The sequence below is a fragment of the Chrysemys picta genome, chromosome 1, assembly GCF_011386835.1.
Source record: "Chrysemys picta bellii isolate R12L10 chromosome 1, ASM1138683v2, whole genome shotgun sequence".
In the NCBI taxonomy this organism is placed as follows: Eukaryota; Metazoa; Chordata; order Testudines; family Emydidae; genus Chrysemys; species Chrysemys picta.
The window spans coordinates 209118164-209139751 of NC_088791.1; the positions used below are offsets into that span (position 1 = coordinate 209118164).

Here is a 21588-nt window from a genome sequence, read left to right on the forward strand (position 1 = left end):
TCATGCAGCTACAATGTCACAAATAGCCCAATTTCAGTATCTTTATTCCCATGCGCAGCACAGCAATGGAGGGCTGGAGGTGGGGCAAAATGCTGCCTTTATTGTGGGGTGTTTGTGAGAGCATACTCACCTCCTCCCCCATGAAAGTTAAAGCAGTCTCAGGAACGGTCTGATGCTCCACTTCTCATGACTTTCTAGGGGCTTTGGAAGCAGGGGATAAGCAGAGCACCACAGTGTTCCAGACACAACTCCTACCCTTGGGAAGCTGAGGGGCTTGATTAAAGGCCACAGGGGTGTAGGAAATCCATTGACTCAAAGACCATTTTATGCATCAGAGCAATGTAAATGGGCCTGAGTATGACAGAGCCCTATAACTCTAGTGGGATACGCACATATTATAATTTCACATTGAGTTTTTTTATATATGCATCTCTCTCTCTCTCTAGATATACACACATGTATTTATATAAACATGTGTATGCTCACATATGTTCACATAATCTTTATCATCTGTCTATTGACATGCTGGTGTGTATACAGCTATAGAAAAATCTGTATAACTATAACATTTTGCCCACCTATATTTCTTTCTATGAATGATAAATAATTAGTGTTGTAGCTATAAAGCTTATATATTCCTAGTCAATAACACCTTCAAGGTCTCAGTGCTGCCTACTGCTTGACCTTGGTTTAAAAGCTCACAGAATGGAAACCTTGAAACCAAGATCAACAAGATTCATTCTGACAGAAACCAGATGCAGCACAATAGAGAAAAATACACATTTAATTTTAGTCTTTTTTAAGTAATCCTCACTGTTACCAGTTCTTAATATCCTAACGTACAGACTGTCCTTCACCATATGGAGCATTCATTTTAATGCTCCAATTACATCTTGCTTGTACAGTGCTGTAAGTACAATAACTCTAGCGATTCTACATCATTCCCTTTTTGCAGCTGGAGAACACATACATACCAGTGGCAATAACATAATAGGGTGCTAACAGCTTTAGAATGAGGCTCTTTTATTGAAAGATTCCTGACTTCATAAAAGAATACAATGAGAAACATTATATTTCATAACATTTGAACAGTGGGTTATGAGGCTGTAATACCAAAAAAAAAAAAAAAATCCATATAATGGATATTTTTGACCCGCTGCCTTGACACAGAATGTACAAATGAACATTAACATAAGACAATAGCAGCATCTTTGAGTCAAAGATGCTGCTATTGTCTTATGTTAATGTTCATTTGTACATTCTGCGTCAAGGCAGCTAATCTCATATAGGGTTTAATATATTTCTTATTTGGTCTTTCAAGGAAAATGGAACAACAGCTCTAAAAGATGGGAAGCCGAATCTGAGGACAAGTGTTTTGTGCTAAATCAATGTGGTCCATATTAAATGGAGTTAAAGTAGCTGACTAATCTCAAATCAGAATTGTGAATGGGGAACGAGCCACCTATTGAATTGATTTCACAGTGGTAGCTGTGTTAGTCTGTATCAGCAAAAACAACGAGGAGTCCTTGTGGCACCCTAGAGACTAACAAATTTATTTGGGCATAAGCTTTTGTGGGCCACTTCATCAGATGCATGGAGTGAAAAATACAGTAAGCAGTATATATATTACAGCACATGAAAAGATGGGAGTTGCCTTACCAAGTGGGGAGTCAGTGCTAACGGGGCCAATTCAATTAAGGTGGAAGTGGCCTATTCTCAACAGTTGATTACTTTTGTAGTGCTAACAAGGCCAGTGCAATCAAGGGTGACGTCGCCCATTTCCAACAGCTGACAAGAAGGTGTGAGTATCAGCAGAGGGAAAATTACTTTCGTAGTGACCCATCCACACCCAGTCTTTATTCAGGCCTAATTTGATAGTGTCCAGTTTGCAAATTAATTCCAGTTCTGCAGTTTCTCATTGAAGTCTGTTTTTGAAGTTTTTTTGTTGAAGAATTGCCACTTTTAAGTCTGTTATTGAGTGTCCAGGGATATTGAAGTGTTCTCCTACTGGTTTTTGAATGTTACAATTCTTGATGTCTGATTTGTGTCCATTTATTCTTTTACATGGAGAGGCTGTGTCTAAAACTCTGTTTTCTTCTCAGCATTTCCTACCATCATTACACCTGAGCAGCTCCATCAGTAGGGTTGCCATCTTTCTAATTGCTGGTAACAGGACCACCGAGGCCCTGCTCCTGCCCCACCTCTTCCCCCCAAAAGTGGCTACATGGCAGACCTTACAGAGGCGCAATTGCAGCGGTATAGCGTGCTGCTGTAAGGTCTGTAGTGTAGACAAAGCCATAGATTTGTCATCTCTGAATGAATACATGATGAATAACTGGGTTCACTCCAAAAACTCCAAAATCTATGTTGGTCACAAACAAACAAACATCCTCTCATGATCTGTTATTTCATGTGAAGTGCATCCAAGACTGTACCTTAGATTTCTATAGTAATTTGGGGAGACTTCTGGGGATTATGCCACTTGAAATAACTGTATTTTCCTTAATAAATTTTTCTTACATTACTTCTGACTTTCTCATTTACTGGCATCTTCTGGATTATGGAGTCGGGATTTATGTGAGTGAGTACAATAAACCTTACAACAAACCAAAATAAAATAATAAGAACTAATGTTTGGAGTTGGTCCAAACCTTAAACCAGAAGTTTACTTTGTACTAATAATTAGCAATTATGTTGTGATTTACATGTTCAAAGCAGTATTCAGACAGTAATATTAATTTTACTGCCAATAAGGTATTGTTCAGTTGTTAATATGATTTATGTCATGCATTAAGATATGGAGCAGAATATGATTGTTCTGTTTATCTATTAAAACAAATGGTACAGGATAGTACAGTTATAGGCTGCCTAGAAATAAACATTTTCAACCAGGCGACCCTGCTGGGAGCTCCACATCCTCATCTAACTCCACCTCTTCATCAATAATGTCATCCTCCAGGTTAGGTCCTCTTTCCGCCGCCTCCAGTGCTTCACCTAAGACCTGCCGGTTCTATAAGGAGCTGGATGCTATCCTCGGTGGTGACCCCACCTCCATCGCCAAGAGCCTCGTGGATACTTCAGAGGTATGGCAGCTTGTTGCAGCAAACGCTCTCCCGCTTGGACCACTGTAGAGCTGCTGGATCTGCTCAGTATATGGGGAGAGGAGGCTGTGCAGTCCCAACTGCACTTAAGCTGTAGGAATTTTGATACCTATGGGCACATTTCTTGATGCTTGTGTGAAAAGGGTTATGATCAGGACATGCTGCAGAGCGAAGAGAAAAGATCTGAGGCAGGCGTATCATAAGGTGAGGGATGCAAACCGTCGCTCCAGTGCTTCACCTAAGACCTGCCGGTTCTATAAGGAGCTGGATGCTATCCTCGGTGGCGACCCCACCTCCATCGCCAAGAGCCTCGTGGATACCAAGTTACCAGTTCTTAATATCCTAACGTACAGACTGTCCATAAAGTAACTTGGTATCCACGAGGCTCTTGGCGATGGAGGTGGGGTCGCCACCGAGGATAGCATCCAGCTCCTTATAGAACCGGCAGGTCTTAGGTGAAGCACTGGAGCGACGGTTTGCATCCCTCACCTTATGATACGCCTGCCTCAGATCTTTTCTCTTCGCTCTGCAGCATGTCCTGATCATAACCCTTTTCACACAAGCATCAAGAAATGTGCCCATAGGTATCAAAATTCCTACAGCTTAAGTGCAGTTGGGACTGCACAGCCTCCTCTCCCCATATACTGAGCAGATCCAGCAGCTCTACAGTGGTCCAAGCGGGAGAGCGTTTGCTGCAATAAGCTGCCATGGTCACCTGGGACAATGCGATGAGACCTATCCACACTGAGACAGCAGGAAATGGAACTTCAAAAATCCCTGGGGCTTCTAAGGAGCAGATGGATGCATACCTGGCTGCAGGGCAGTGGAGTTCAAACCGCTGACCAGAGTGGTCACGATGGGCATTGTGGGCCCCCTACTGGAGGCTAATTAAAGTGATGAAATCAAGCGTGGTGTCTACACTGGCACTTTGTCAAGAAAAATGTAGAGGAAAAAGGTGGATGTATTTAGTTGCCAAAACCGGGCATCTTTCCTGACAAAAGTTGCATTGCAGTGTCTACGCATGCACTGTTTGGTAGACAAAAGGCAGTTTTTGGCGACAAAGCTTGGTAGTGTAGACTAGGCCTTAGTAAAGCACTCAGGAGGCAGTCTGAAGGGAAAGAAGGCACAGCAGTTAATAACTGCAAGAATAATCAGCTCAAAGGGGTTTGCTCAAGTTTCTGGAGATCTCTAGGCCTTGGCTACACTTGGGGATTCACAGCGCTGCCGCGGCAGCGCTGTGAAGTGCGAGTGTAGTCGCGCCATCAGCGCTGCAAGAGAGCTCGAAGCGCTGCAAGTACTCCACCTCTCCGAGGGGAGTAGCTTGCAGCACTGCGAGCGAGCGTGCAACGCTGCAGGCGCTGATTACACTGGTGCTTTACAGCGCTGCACTCGCTGCGCTCGGGGGGGTGCATTTTCACACCCCTGAGCGCAGCAAGTTGCAGCGCTGTACAGCGCCAGTGTAGCCAAGGCCCTAGTTTACATTGAGAATGCTCAGATCCTTTAAAAGCATTAGCACAGTCACGCCCATATTTTTTAGCTATTCTTACTTCTCCTAAACAGTAATTAAATAGTGAATTGTGGTCTAAATAATGTGAATTCAGTATGGGGCTGTTAAACGTATCCACTAAAGCAAGAATGGCTTTATTTGTTAGGTCATAAGTTTAGGTTGTGGGGGAAGACCAAGCCACAAACTGCCTCCCTCATCAGTTCTGTTTAGGGTGGCCAACTTTCTGATTTGTGAAAACCAGACACTGAGTGCTGGAACCTCCCCCGCCTCCTGCTCCGCCTCTTCCCCCCAAGTCCCCACCCCTTGTTTTTCTTCTCACCCCCCCCACCAACACTCGCTGCTCTCTCCACCTCGCACCCTCTGCCTGTTGAGCAGGGCTCTGGAGGTGGGGGTGAGTGGGGCAGGGCGGGGGAGGGAGAGCCACGCTTGGGGCAGGACGGGGAAACCACCAGTATCTTTCTCTGCCAGAGCCATTCCTGAGTGTGCCACCAGGCTCGAGCAGCAGGTGATGCTCTTCCCACCCCCCAGTGGCAGAGGCTAGTTACTGCAGGTAACTGGACTTTTAATGTCTGGTCAACAGTGCTCACTGGACAGTGCCAGGTCCCCATTTCAGCCAGACTTTCCAGCCAAAAACCAGACACCTGGCAACCCTAGGTCTGTTGCCAAAGAAAACCTTTATATAGCACCATAGGTTGGCATGACTACATAGGTGTTGGCTCCAGTGGCACAATGGGTTAGCATACAGTACTTATAGAGCAGTGTTGTGTGGAGTAATGCTGAGGTTGGGAGTTCAAACCTCATCTGGAGCACAACTTTGGGAGGGAGAGGAATAGCTCAGTGGCTTGTGCATTGGCCCGCTAAACCCAGCGTTATGAGTTCAATCCTTGAGGGGGCCATTTAGGGAACTGGGGTAAAAATCTGTCTGGGAATTGGTCCTGCTTTGAGCACGGGGTTGGACTAGATGACCTCCTGAGATCCCTTCCAACCCTGATATTCTATGACCCTAAAGTACAAAGAGAAGGACTGCAGTAACCCCCATTAGCTGCTTGTTTTGCCTGCGTTTAATGTCAGCAATAAAGAGTGTTGAGAAATCGGAACTCGGTTACAGTAGCATTATAGTTATACAATAATAATAAATCACTTCAGAGTGCATTTCTGGGAGGTGACTGCATTGCTCTGGTGACTGAAATCTCTGATCCCTCAGCCTTTTGACTCACAATGTATCTTAGTGATGTTTTAACCCTCAGAACTTTTTACTGCTCAATACACACTGTTGAGTGCAGCAACATCTCACTACATAAACTTCAGAGAATTCTGAATTAAAAGCAAATCCACTTGACTCATTTGAAAACAGAAATCCCCCTTCAATTAATTCCTCATAAATACTAAAGATTGTTACACACAGGTCTCTGACATACTTGCTCCTATTGAAGGAGTTAATCATAAAAGTCTATGCCTATAAATAGAAGGATAAAAACACATTCTTTATCTGGGGCTGGGTTTCAGAGCCCAAATTCCAGCCCCAGCCTGAACATCTACCTACATACCTATTTTTAGTGCCCTCATATTAGCCCCAGTCAGTAGATCTGGGCTCTGAGATTCATTGCTGTGGGTTCTTTTTTTGTTGGGTTTTTTTTTTTTTTGCAGTGTCTAAACATACCCTTAGGGCCCTCTTGACCACCTTCTAGGAGCTTTGTGCAGGGCATCTAATCAGAAAGGTATTGCAGTGGGAAGGGAAAAGAACACTTTCTTCCACTGGGCAGCTCAGATGCATGGATGGTTTAATCCTGAGGATCTGCTTGTAATGAATTTACTGGGCATCCCCCAATCCCTCCTCTTTACTGTTGTAGAGAGAAGCAGCACAGAGGAGCACAGTGTAGGATTTAAATACTGCCAATCCCAAATATCCAAACATCTTAAAGGTAGACTTAAAAATCATGAGAGTTTAAGAAGAGGAGTTGCATTGTATTTTGTTTGTTTTTTGATTTTTTTCACCTACCTCCAACTTGTGTGTGATTATCTCAGGATCAAAATTCAGTCTTAAATATGCATGAATAAATGCAGACCTCCCTGCTTACTGCTCCTTACCTCCACTCATCCCTCAAGCTGGGGAACTATCATTCTCTCTCTCTCTCTGTCTCCCTCCCTACCTAGACAAGATAGAGTGACAGATGCTTCACTGACGTTCTCCTTGCCTGTTCCCCCAGAGACCTCAGTCTCCCATCTGCCCCACTTCCACATTCAGTCACCTCCCACATTTCCCTCCCTTTCCCTTCACAGCCTTTTATCCACCCCATTCTCTTATTCATCTACGCTACCTTCCACTGTTCTGATTAATTTGCCTCCAGCTCCCACACACTCCTGTGTCCCTACAGTCTGCCTCCGGCTCCTAGCCTTCCCCTGCACTCCCCATTCTAATACAGTCTTCCGCTCTGCTGCCCACACAGTTCCACTGCTGACATTTTCAGATATTCCCCTGTTCCTTGCTTGGCCCTCCCATGGTGATTATTTGGCCAGCATCTTTTCTGAGTGCAGGTTGGCTTCAGTCCCCTTGGAAACAATGGGGTAGTACCTGCATCTTCACTGAAGGCAACCTCTCTAATCTAGAAAGATTAAAGAATATGGTAGCTATCTTGAGGGCAGCCTTTGGCTTCAGCCCCATTGATTGTATGTAATGGGAGATAGCATCAGCCATTTTGGATAACGACAAAATTTGAGAAACTGAAGCCAGAAATTCACAAGAATCCTTTAAAAAGTGTGCAATATTGTAACAGTTGGCAACATTGGGATTTTCAAGAGCCCTCAGCATTGACAGAAGTCTGCTCCCATTGAAGTTTATGGCAAAACTCCCACTGACTTCATAATGACAGACCAGCACTCAGTGCTGTTGAAAATCCCACCCATAGAATCTTGTTTCTGAGATATCAAGCACATTTTGAGAGAACTGAAAATAATTAATTTGATTTAGTACTATGTTTATTACAAACTCCCCAGGTTAAAATGGAGGACATGACTCTCTAGATTAGATACAGTTAGTTTTGGGGCAGAAAAATAATAAAGTATTAGACTGTTGTAACTGGACACCAAAAAATAGAGCCTCAAGTTAAACACCTAAATCCATTTTCAGGAACCCAACAGGAGCTTCTTAGTGCTTAGGACTTTTGAAAATGTAGGATACCTTTTTAGGTGCCTAAAAGTGTATGTAGAAGCCCAAATGTAGGGACCCATTTTTAATATATGCGTACAAATATCTATAGTTCATGACAGACACTTTAAAAATAACTATATGAGCATTTTCCAAGTTATTGCCATACTAGTGCCAAAAACTGCAACACTAACCATTACAAAAATGATCTTATGACAGAGACACTATGCAATGAGATATTCAAGTCTGTTTGACAATAAATACCAAACAGCACAGAACACAAATAATAGACAATAATAAACGTCCTCATTCTTTACTCAGATAATATTTCCTTTTTAATATTTAAATAAGATTCTTCCCACTTCTAGTGAACAGGCTTTATACCCATCATTCATTAAATGTATGGAGAATGATCTAAAAATATTAATCATCCTTCACCACTATCTTCTCTTTCTTTTACACAGGGAAACTATGTATGATATCCAAACAGTAACAGATGGTATTAACTTTGGCCAAAGGCATGTCTAACCCAATTTCATCAGATTATTAAAAAGGGGGGGCACAGTGTTTTATGAGCAAATTAATAATCATACGTGCCCTGCCACTTTACCAATATTTTAATCTTAGACATTTCATTGTTGAGACTAAAAAAAAAATCATTAGTCTGGTATGTCAGATTACGCTGGAAGGGCTCTACCGAGATTGGTAACATTGATCATAAGAAGGGGAAATGTTTTGAGGCAGGCACAATTCTTGATGCTTTGGGGGATGGCAAGCCAGGGCAGTCCCGGGTGAACCCTTTTTCAGGATGCAGAAGCGTATTCTCCCACACCAAGTGGGGCCAACTCTGCTATTGGTCCTCCTTTGCCCTGCCAAATGTACTTTGGGGAGCTAACACTTCTGTCAATGCTAGTTTTAAGATGTAATTGCATTCCTGACTTTGGACCATGAAGAGGGGAAAAAAGGGTGAGGGAAGCCTCCTTTTCCTCCCCTGTGGATTCATACAAAACCAAACACAATCTGGCTCATACTCTTTAGTATGTATATTGTAGAACCCTGCTGAGAAATCTTCATCTGGATTCTTCAGAATGTATACTAGAAAGCACAGGTGTGTCTATCTGCAACAGTAGTTTGTAAACTTTTGATCTTTAAATTCTCTCTGCCATTTGTTACATACCAGTATGTAACTTTTATGTTGGTCTTAGATCTTCTTGTCTCACACAAAATCCATTCTAGCCCATGAGGTTAATGGGAAGATTTGCAAATATCCCAGTAGCTATTAACCTGTTTGCATCATTAGCAACATCAAGTGATATGATGGAGAATCACCCTAACAGAACAATAATGTAAGAATATCTATAATAAATACTTTAAAAGATATCTGACTGTAGGACAGTCATCACTAAAGTAATCTACACAGATAATGTATCCTACCTTAAAGTTGTTATCTTCTGGTGGTGAATGTTTGATACATACTAAATAAGGTTCATATTAATGTGAAATCTCTTGCTGTCAGAAGGATGTCTTTCATCCCTGCATATGAATTAATCAATTCAGATAATGAACCTTATTGTAATTTACATTAACACTTCAAAGTAGATTACATTTACACTCACTTTAGGCTCCTTTATGCACATGTAGATTACATTTGCACTCACTTCAGGCCTTAATATAATTAATTATCAGGCCTGAGCTTTAGAGTAGACTTTAGAGTAGAAAATTTATTTCACCTCCTCAGACCTCCCTCTTGAGAGCAGTCTGTATATATCCCCTGTTATTTAAACATAAAATGTAGTGCCCATTTTCTTCACAGTGCAGCAGGCTATCATATCACAGTCTGACAGACAGCCTGCCTTTCCCTCTCCTACAGTGTCTCTCTGATCCTTGCAATGTGCAGCTATCTTTTCTCCAACAGCTGATGACACGAGGAAATCAGTTGAGCTTATCATTTGCATTATTATTTTGCAGGAAATTTGAGCCAGTCACGAGGCTCATCAGCAACCTATTCCTTTCATATACAGCAAGGGCAAGAGCTATTCAACTGATTTTCCCCAGTGGAGTTATATGCTAGTTATATTAGGCTTTATCTACAATAGCACTTTTGTTGGTCACCGTCAGGGGTGTGAAAAAACACGCCCCCTGACTGACATAAGTTTCACCAACAAAGTACCAGTGTGGACAGTTGTAGGGATATTAAAGAAGGTACTAACTGTGATTCCCCCAAGTGACAGTGACCCCCTCATAATTTGTCCCCCACACTTTAAAATCCAACAGTTTCACCAAGTACAAAAATCTCTTGGGTCTTCTGTTAAAATTTGTAAGCTACTGTCTGTAGAAACCATTGATTATATCTATCCTGTGAAAGATACTTTATTACTATGTAAAACTTACAAACAAGTTACTTGACTTTGTTCTTGAAGTAATTGATACAATGTAAACAAACACTATAAGCCGTTAAGTGACTTTCACTTCATTCAACGGCTCCTAGGACAGACCCCCACCTTCTGTGATTAAAGGGTTGGGAGTCTCAAATGAATTAGCACACACCCCGAAGCTCGTAGGAGAGACCCCCACCCTCTGTGATTAAAGGGCCGGGAGTCTCAAATGAATTAGCACACACCCTGAAAGTGGTGGAGACAGTAAATTAAAATATGGTTAAGCTATGGAATCTATGCTGATGAATGCTTGATATACATGAATGGTTTGTGAGGTGCCAGCCTAGAAATGGAGTATCCATCGGCCGAAGAATGTGTCAAGTGAATGACCAGACAACCCCCGGAGGGTAAACTGGGATCCACCCCATCACCTGGAAGGATGAGAAACACAAACTTTGGACAGTTTGGAGCCACCAGGAATGTGTCCAGGAATGTGCCATCTGCTGATTGAGTCAGCAACAGCAGGATGAAACAGCTCCCATAGACTAACATAGGAATTAATTCCTATAAGAATGGACTCTCAAGACTGATGACTTTGAGTCTCTGGTTCTGCTGCCAACCTCCAGGAGCATCAGGTGCATCTGAAACAGACTCGGCTCCATCCTCATGATCAAGATACCTGGCCAGTAACTTGGCATGAGCAACTTCTAGGCTGGTAACTATAACACCTATACAGAACTTAAATGAATGATTGTGTGAATGAGTATATATATATATGTGTGTGTTTGTGTGTATAAGGAATAAGTAGTGATAGGAATAAGTAGTCAAACAACATTGTTTACTTTTATCTTTTGCTTTATCATTATATTTACAATAAATGTGGCATCTTTGCCTTATCCCTCTTAATAAGATCCTGCTGGTTTTTATTCTATTGGTATAACATTTTGGTGGAGAATTGCAAAAGGGGGAATATTGGTTAAAAAAGCCCCAGGTATTGTAAATATTGGTGTGCACACAACCGGCTCTATAGAGAGCAGTTCTATTTTTGGTTAACCAAAGCCTACTGACCTCTGGAGGGTAGAGGCTGCATAAAAGAGCTCATAGAAACTTTAAGCTACAATTCTTCTTATCCAAAGTGTTCACTGAGAAATCAGGGGTAACAAGAGCCTATAGGGCAAGGTAAAGCTGCTCGCTGAATGAGATCTGGGGTAGCAGGATAAGATAATTTAGGCTGTGTCACTCACTGCAAGGGTTCAGGAGTGACAAAGGAAACTATACACATGTTAAAAATGTTTAAGAAAAGACAAGGGAGATAAGTCTCAGAGGGAGGAATGGAGTTTGAAGGAGCTCCAACCTCACTTTTGTAAAAGAAATAACGCCCTTTAAACAAATCCTTCAGCGATATGGGCACAGTCCTTGGACTGAACAAGCCCTTGCAGATGCTTGCTCTATTTCGGATCTAGAGGATAGATTGGCCCCATATATTCTCATATGTAAACCCCCAAATGCAGCAAAAAGAGACGCTGCAGGGATCTGGCTGCTGTGGGAGGCTAGTAATGACAGCTACCTCCTCCTAACAGCCTGTAAAGAGGAGAAAATATCTCTAAAAGAAAAACTATCCCAATTGGAAAAAGGGGTAGAAAATTGGAAAGTAATGGCAACAAATTCCCACAATCAAATGGAAATGATAAAACACGCCTTTCAGGAAAGAAAAAGTAATGAGAGATTCCTGACAGACCAGATGACAGCCTATAAAGACATAGAAAAAGAAAATCAGGCTTTAATCAAAGAAAACCAGATCCTGAAAGGCATGGTTGAGAAATTAACATTAGAACAGGGCAAAGCCCTGGAAAACCATAATCACTGTGATTCTATTATTAAACACTTGAAACAAAAATTAGGTTTTGCTACCCGTCAAGTAGCGGCTGTCAAATCAGGAGAATGGAACCCTGACGACTGTCAATTCTAGCAGATTGTGAAGCAGAAATTTGGGACCCCCAAGAAGTCTGGGAGGGAGACATTTGGGATAACCCACAGAAGGGTCCTGTAGCCCTGGTGGCAGCTTTAGAGCGGTGCACTATAACTACCCCCAGAGCAGACTCTCAGGATGGGGGTAATGAACAAATAACAACTATCCCGGTGTCAGCAGCCGACCTAAAGGCAATGGCTGATCACCTAGGTATATTGAACAGGGAATCCTTCTCCCGATGGTGTACCGATGCCATCCTATTAACTGGGAGAGAGGCACTGACCACTACAGAACTCTACTGGCTAATGGGGATCTGTGCGGCTCCAGACATAAGAGCTACCCTGGACCGCATTAGAATAACTGAGCCTGCCAACAAATTATCTCTAATGGCAATGTTCGGGGAACAAATAGGTAGGAGAAACTTCATAGCCCAAGCTGTAGCTTCCACCCAGGGCCCCAATGAGGACCCAGAAAACTACCTCATCCTGTGGGCATTAATGCAAGTAATGTCCGGTCTGGTAACAGTGACTGGCGTTAGCAATCTATACACACTACCTTTCTCAGTCTTGGCTCTGAGAGACTGTGCCGCATCACTATTACCATATTATTCAGGGAAACTTGCGGTTTGGCAGGACGGGCACCCCGCAATGCTAGAAGAATTAAGGGGAATGGTACAACAAATTACCACACATGCAGGACCTAAACCCCAAACAAAAAAGGAAAGGGTTGCATATGTAGCGGCAATGCAGCCGACAGTCACTTTCTCAAACGAAAGTGGAACTAAGGGATTTGCAGGATCCCACGGAAGACACTCAAGGGGAAAATTCAGGGGACGGGGGGATACTCAGTTCAGGGGTCGGCTATATCCAGACCTTCAAAAGTCTCAGTCAGCCGACGGGGCTAAACAGCTAGAAAGACCCACCTCTGATGTGTGCCGCATGGCGTGGAAGTTATTATTACAGCTGGGAGGGGATAGAGAAAAATGGGATAGAGCCCCCATGTCTGATATTATGAAGGAAATTCTCAGACTGCAAGGCCAGAGAGGAAATGTTTCGGGGGTAACAACCCCAAGCGCTCCCCTGATGGACCTGCCACCTCCCCCTCCTTCAAATGATCAGGAATATTACTAGGGAAACCCACTTGGCATAGGAGCCCAACAGTGGAGGTATATAGGGGAATTGACATGGGATCCAGGAGGAAGACTCTATGTCTACATCCAGCAGGGAAATCAAGCTCCTATGCTGGCTCTAATTGATACCGGAGCCTCGGTCTCTCTAATCAAAACCGCTCCACAGACAGGGACCAGAGGGCAAATCATTATGCTTCAGTCTTTTCAGGGAAAACCTAGCCCAGGACAAGAATGGGTCCAGGTACAATTCTCTGTTCAAGGATTCCACACCACCGGGAACCTGATTCAGACAAAGCATATGACCGATGCCGTGATTCTGGGCACGGACAGGCTGTTTAAAAATAACATTATTATTGATCTCCCCAGAAGTGCTCTATGGAGACTTGAAACCCTTCCACCTTATCTCCCTACAGCAAGCCATGACAACTTTATCACTGCCAAAAGTGATTAGCTCGTCGTTGCCCTCACCGCAGAGCAGCAGGAGAAATGGCGTTCAAAGTTCCCCACAGTCTGGACCCATAAGAAAACAAATTGTGGTAGAATTAACGTTTGTGTTAAAATTGTAGGTGAACTTGTGTCCCCACAGAAACAATATCGGTATCCCAGGGAAGCAGAGACACAGCTCATCCAAATCATTCAGGACCTGGAAGAGCAGGGAGTGATTAGAAAAACTAACTCCCCTTTTAACTCCCCTGTCTAGCCAGTCATGAAGGCAGACGGGCAATCCTGGAGACTAATCCTATCGCTTCCCGGCTCTTTGAGCTCTGGTCAAGTGAAAAATTCTTTAATTATAGGAGAATCAACAAAGGAAGTATACCCATGGCCCCCATTGTGGCAGATATGACACAAGTCATCCAAAAGGTAAAAGCCACCTCCAGGTATTTTTCAGTTATAGATCTGGCTAACTGTTTCTTTGCCATCCCATTACATCCTGATTCACAAGACTGGTTTGCCTTCACCATCAGAGACCAGCAGTACACATTTCAGCGCCTACCCCAAGGATTCCAAGACTCTCCAGCTATCGCCCATAAACATGTGGTAGATATGCTGGACCAGTTAAGTCCCTCTGACCGACCACTCGTCTTTTCCTATGTGGACGATATTTTGGTTTTTGGCCAACTCGAGGCACAAGTGCAAAGACTTACAGAGGACGTCCTTGCATTGATCTAGGACACTGGCTTCAAGGTAAGCCTTGAAAAAGCACAATTGGTGCAAACCCAGGTCATCTACCTAGGTATTATCATTGGCCAGTAGGGAAGGCAGGTAGATCAAAGGAAGGTACGGGCTTTAATTGAAATGCCAGCCCCTACCGATGCGCACTCCTTAAGGGTTTTGCTGGGCGGATTTAACTTTCTACGACCCCATATCTATAAATATGCAGAGATCACACTTCCTTTATGGAAACTGCTAAAAAAGAAGACGCATTGGGAATGGGGTCCAGAGCAGGAGAACGCTTTAAATATCCTGAAGCAAAAAGCCCTAGCAGCCCCAGCTTTACGCTTCCCGGATGAATCTAAACCATTTGTCATCCGGGTAGCAGCTAATGAGGTGGCCAGGGCGGCTACTCTCTTGCAACAAAATGAAAACCAGACATTGGTACCTGTGGCTTATGAATCTAAAAAACTACAGGGAGCTGAACTAAATTTTGACACCTGTGAACGTGAATGCCTGGCAGCCGTATGGGCAGTTCAGTCTTTCGAGCCACTTACCAGCAGTGCCCCAATAACTATACAAAGCATACATACGCCTCTGAAATACATCCTATCTGGAAAACTAATAGGAGGCAGGGTGTCCAACACCCGAATGGCACAATGGACCCTGACACTGGTAAACAGAGGAGTCCGGGCTGACACAGTATCCAAACCTGACATGCTGACACATGCTCTTATTGAAAAGGGGACTAAGCATGTATGTCCAGCAGTCACACTAGAACAAAGGATAGCCCAAGCCCAAGCACCCCCCTGGAAGAATAGGATACCGTGGTCAGGAGAGACATATTTGGTTCACCGATGGTAGTTCTATGGTGGTGCACGGTAAAAAGAGAATCAGATATGCAGCCATCAATTTAGAAGAGGAGGTACTAAAGGGGTATTTGGATCATGGCTCAGCACAACATGCTGAACTCCATGCCATATACCAAGTCCTAAAACAATATGAAACAGAGAACTGCCCCAAGACTGTATACATCTATGCTGACAGCAATTACTGTGTAAACGGGGTGCAATATTGGATGTTTGATTGGCAGAGGAACAATTGGAAAGCCGCAGACGGGAAAGAGAGAGCATATATAGATGAATGGAGATGGATCTATGCCTGGGTTACCTCTCATCCCAACCAGCTTAAAATCAAACATGTCAAGGCACCATGGAAAAGGCTCCGCAGCTGAAACAGTATGGAATAACCGTGCTGATGCCATAGCCAGAGATTATGAAGGGATAGCAGCGGTGACCCAAAGGCAGGAAAAGAAGGTATTAGAAGCAGTCCGCGTCCCAGGAAGAATTGAAAGACAGGAACTGGTGAACATAGCTCATCAGTTCATGCATGAAGGAGTGGAAGGGACGCTGGGAAGGTTAAAGCAAGTGGCAGAATGGAAGGGGATGAGAGATGATGTGGATACATGGGGTCAGGAATTGTGTACAGTGTGCCAAAGATAAAGCTCGTCCTCCACACCAGCCTCAGATGCTACATCAAAGAAGGCTGGGACCCTGGCATAGAATCCAAATTGACTTCATTGATAAATTGCCAAGGAGTAAAGAAGGATTTCGATATCTACTTGTAATCACAGATTCCTTTTCAGGTTGGGTGGAAGCTTTCCCTACTAGGAACAATAGCGCCCGCACAGCCACTAAGAAACTATTCTCTGAAGTGGTTTGCAGATATGGGACTCCCGAGATTATCGACTCAGACAACGGAGGATCCTTTGTGGGAGACATATTTACTCTACTGCTTAAAGCATTAGGGGTTTCACACAAACTCCATGTCCCATACAGACCGCAGTCTTCAGGACAAGTAGAGAGGATGAACCACACTATTAAAGAAGCCCTAGGAAAGTTGTAGACAACACTGGTAAAAACTGGCCGGAGAAACTACCACTAATATTAGCAGCCATTCGCAGCAGTAACAGGCTGAGAACTAAGATCCAGCCATACCAGATCCTCTTCGGGCAGGCAATGAGGTTGGTCATCAACCCAGAACAAGCGGCAGACACAGAGATGAACAATCCGCTTGCAACTCATGAGCACTGGCAGTGGTTAAAACAGTTGCAGGAAGACAAAGCCACCCTGCAGCATAGAATGAGCCAAGCCATTGAGCTCATGAATACAAAAATGGATCAGAATAAGAATGGGGATTCCCTACTGTGGGAACCAGGGGATCAGGTAATGTATTTGAAGTTGGGCAAAAGGGATCACACACTGGAGTCAAAATGGACCGGTCCCTACTCCATAGTTGATCGCCTCAGCCCTCTCATTTACCGCATAGACAAAAATGGTAAATTAAAGTGGGTTCACGTTTCACAAATAAAGTTGTTTGCATAAACTAATTTTATTCTGTTGCAACTATATTTCCAGATACAACACCCCGATAGCATTCGCAAACCAGGACCCGTGGACACGGTGTATTTTTATCCCTGTAGAACTATCGGGCACAAAACGCGGTTGCTGAGACTGCCGGTTCTAATCCTATCTCTGTTTTATTTTATTTTATTTTATTTTTTTTAAGGGCAGTGGGAAACCAGACAAAATGATGACTCCAGCGAAATGGAACACAAAGTAGCAGCAGTTCTTGGTCTGGATCACAACATTCACCCTAATCCCGATGATAAAGACGCTACCTATCTCCAAAGAACACACTCACCCCGGCACACCCACACCAAACCCTAACAAAGCTATCCATGCTCCAGTATATCTGGGACAAGGTAAAACAATCCTCACCGCATTACTAATACACAACAACTCACACAGAGACAACATACCATGGACCCCAACACACCCACCAGATATACACCTAAGATGGGTCGATTTGAAAATTAATCTGACAATAACACCTTTAGGGGAAACTCATGTATATGTTGGGGAAGGGGAACTGGGACTACAAGCAAACATCTCAGTCCCCGTAGGACGGGAAAAACATTGGATCCTGGGGGTGCGAACAGAAGGGTATGCAGGTGATACTACGATGCTTTCAGACTACCCCTCGCTCCCTTATGTATGGGATGGGTTCGTGACATCAGGAACCCTTATAACAGTAATCATAGTCTACTGCCCAAACCACGCACATACGATACTATTTCCTGATGGGTGTGATTGGACATCAGGAAAAAGAACATGTGTTTATAAGAAACACCCCGTTAAAAATGGCAAACCCAGCTTTATTTAAAATCCAGACTGCTCCGGTAAAAGTTTTAGTAAGCCCCCTGCTGGTAGAAGTAAAAATTGATATGGACTGGACAAGATTAAATGTCTCGAAAGTAGAACCAAAGTGCAAGCCTTTTTCCCTCCCTATACTGCAGGCCTGGATGAGGACACACAAACTGTCCCCCCCAGATACACCACACATCCCAGAATTAAAAGAGATATTATGAATACTATGCTAGGTGGATTTGGAGCAGGAGCGGGACTTGCAAACTCAGTAGACTTGGAAACTATTAAGAATAAATTAAGCTTCCTGGCTCAACTGCAGGACAGCCTGATACAAAAACAAGTACACGCAAATTTAGACTTAGTCCAAATTGGCCTGGGTAACCTAAAAGCCAAATGGAATCTGCGGCAATGGCTGAATACTACCACCTGGTTACTTCATAAGAAAAATCTAGAAATTGGAAACCAAATGGCTATAGCTATGGGATGCACTGAAATGCAGATACTTGCCCTATCTACTTTGGAACACGAAATGTTTTGGGTAATTTTGGGTAATATTAAGGTTTTAATGCATTTGTTAAAACAAAGGAAAAGATCTCTGTTTGATACTTACCAATATGACTGGATGCAGTATGTTTCCAGCACTGTGAAACCAGACTCGTTAATTGGGGAAATAATTGTAAAAATAGCACATCAACAGTCTCTGAAGGCAAAGGTATGGAAGGTTAGCCCACTCCCCATATTACACATGGAATCATTCTGGCTGCCTCGGACCTCGAGCCAGTGGGCTGGGGAGGGAGGAAAACTATTGGACACTAGAGGTTGTACCGAATGGACTCCTCAAAAGTGGGTATGCCTCACCTTACCTGTTGCCCCAGAGCCTTGTAGTAAAGATGTTTCATTGGGATCATGTATGTGGGATGAATTGGATAATGACACCAAAGTATTGTACAATGGACAATGTGTCTGTATCCACTCGTGGGAGGAAGTATTTTGGGAGGATGGGAGTGTTAGCAACCCCCCAGTAGATGAATGTAAATGCAATGTCAGTACTGTTTTTACTAGAAATGACACTTACTATTTACCGCGGCCAAAAAGGTCCCAGCTAACACTAACAGCTGAGCTGGCCGACTTCTCGATTGACCTTGGAATTAGATGGCAAGATCTTACTGATAGCCTAATTAAAAGCAAAGAAGTGACCAAATTTTTAGAACAGACAAATGACCAAGTAGGAAATCGGACTATTCATATTATACATGCCATTGGGGACATGTTATGAATTGCCACTGCAGAAAAACAAATTACAACCTACCACTGGTATGATATATTCTCTGGATGGTCCCCGACTACCACTGGCATTCTATCAATAATGCTACATCCCTTGATAGTAGTCTTAATATTAAATTGTATTTGTATAATTGGTATGTGTGGCATGTGTTTTCAGATAAAAAGAATGTATGCTAAATTGGAATCACAAACACATGTTGTCTCACAGTACCTTCTCTTAAACAGGTTAAAAAGAAAGTGACACTAACGATTATATAAATATCGTAGTGTCAAAAGGGGGATTATGTAGGGATATTAAAGAAGGTACTAACAGTGATTCCCCCAAGTGACAGTGACCCCCTCATAATTTGTCCCCCACACTTTAAAATCCAACAGTTTCACCAAGTACAAAAATCTCTTGGGTCTTCTGTTAAAACTTGTAAGCTACTGTCTGTAGAAACCATTGATTATATCTATCCTGTGAAAGATACTTTACTATTATGTAAAACTTACAAACAAGTTAATTGACTTTGTTCTTGAAGTAATTGATATAATGTAAACAAACACTATAAGCCGTTAAGTGACTTTCACTTCATTCAAGGGCTCCTAGGACAGACCCCCACCCTCTGTGATTAAAGGGCCGGGAGTCTCAAATGAATTAGCACACACCCTGAAAGTGGTGGAGACAGTAAATTAAAATATGGTTAAGGTATGGAATGTATGCTGATGAATGCTTGATATACATGAATGGTTAGGGAAGTGCTAGCCTAGATAGGGAGTATCCATCGGCCGAAGAATGTGTCAAGGGGATGACCAGAAACCCCCGGAGGGTAAACTGGGACCCACCCCATCACCTGGAAGGATGAGAAACACAAACTTCGGACAGTTTGGAGCCACCAGGAATGTGTCCAGGAATGTGTCCAGGAATGTGCCATCTGCTGATTGAGTCAGCAACTGCAGGATGAAACAGCTCCCATAGACTAACATAGGAACTAATTCCTATAAGAATGGACTCTCAAGACTGATGACTTTGAGTCTCTGGTTCTGCTGCCAACCTCCAGGAGCATCAGGTGCATCTGACACAGACTCGGCTCCATCCTCATGACCAAGATACCTGGCCAGTAACTTGGCATGAGCAACTTCTAGGCTGGTAACTATAACACCTATACAGAACTTAAATGAATGATTGTGTGAATGAATATATATATATGTGTGTGTGTATAAGAAATAAGTAGTGATAGGAATAAGTAGTCAAACAACATTGTTTACTTTTATCTTTTGCTTTATCATTATATTTACAATAAATGTGGCATCTTTACCTTATCCCTCTTAATAAGATCCTGCTGGTTTTTATTCAATTGGTATAACACAGTACTATGTTGGTATCAAGTTTCAGGGGGTAGCCGTGTTAGTCTGTATCTACAAAAACAACAAGGAGTCTGGTGGCACCTTAAAGACTAACAGATTTATTTGGGCATAAGCTTTCGTGAGTTAAAACCTCACTTCTTCAGATGCATAGAGTGAAAGTTACAGATGCAGGCATTATATACTGACACATTATATACTGACACAATGACACAATTATATACTGTGTCAGTATATAATGCCTGCATCTGTAACTTTCACTCTATGCATCCGAAGAAGTGAGGTTTTTACCCACGAAAGCTTATGCCCAAATAAATCTGTTAGTCTTTAAGGTGCCACCAGACTCCTTGTTGTTACTATGTTGGTAGGAGATGATCTCCCACCGACATAGCTACCACCATAGCTTGCTGGCGGTGGTTTAACTTTGCCAGCGGGAGAGCTTCCTCCCACCGGCATAGAGCAGCAACACAGGAGACCTTACAGTGGCACAGCTGCAGTGGTCCAGCGGTGCTACTGAAAAGTCCATAGTGTAAACATAGCTTTAGTGTAATCAAGCTCGGAATGTGGTCCTAAATGGCATAGCATGGTTGACTGGCTGTTGTGAGGGGGGAAAGGGAATCTCTGCTACTCTACCCATCCCCCAGTGTTTGCTAGGAAAATGACATTTTTATTTGAGTGATGTAGAAATATGAAATGACTAAAAATTAATTAGGAGGGAAAATGAAAGATAAGAGTCTGACTCTTTCTACAGTACAAAAGAATAGCTATTTTAAAAAATGGTCTCCTAGTACAGTCGTATCTCCAGTGCCGAAGGAAGTTATGTCCCATATACTCAGGTAGCACAAATGTTCTTGCTAAGCCCACTTTTTAAAAAGTTGCTGCTTCTGTAGCATAGTTGGAGCTACTAATATCACTGCTAATAGAAAATTCAATCACATTGAAATATATTCCTATATATTTAGTGAACATTTCATCTGTTCGGCAATGTTAGGGTGATATGATGTCAAATCAGCTATGGAAGACTGTACAACATATCAAGACTAGCACATGCACAGTGGAGAGGCTTTAGAAAGTTACTGTGTAGAGGTCCAATACTGCAAATCGATAAAGGTGCCTGGGAGGTGCTCAGAGCCCTCAGCTCCTATTGACTTCTATGGTATAGGAGACTGTGCAGCATCTTCCAGGAGTGCTCAACCCCTCACAGAATTAGCCCCTCCTCCCCCCCAAAAGATACAGGTATTTTGGTGATTAAGTACAAATATGTAAAGCAATTCTAAAATGCTCTCCCAGTCCGTTGTTACCAATTAACACCTCTATTCAAGGCTAAAAATAAATTTGTGTTGTTTCATCTGAAATTCATTAGGATGTTAATT

The 21588-nt window shown here is 42.9% G+C and overlaps 1 protein-coding gene across 3 annotated transcripts in view; it reads left to right on the forward strand.

The window, feature by feature from the left end:
- The window catches only part of LOC112059376 (uncharacterized), a 66413-nt gene that overhangs the window by 34791 nt on the left and 10034 nt on the right, over positions 1–21588 (forward strand). For 2 of the 3 annotated variants that reach the window (XR_010595688.1, XR_010595687.1), the window contains exon 2: positions 16947–20000. Coding sequence is in view for 1 of the 3 variants with exons in the window: in XM_065579252.1 (XP_065435324.1) it covers positions 17805–18863 (1059 nt within the window). In the remaining 2 variants the exon portion in view is untranslated. Of the gene's footprint in view, positions 1–16946; positions 20184–21588 lie in introns of those variants that run through there. The other variant, XM_065579252.1, reaches the window with a different exon arrangement.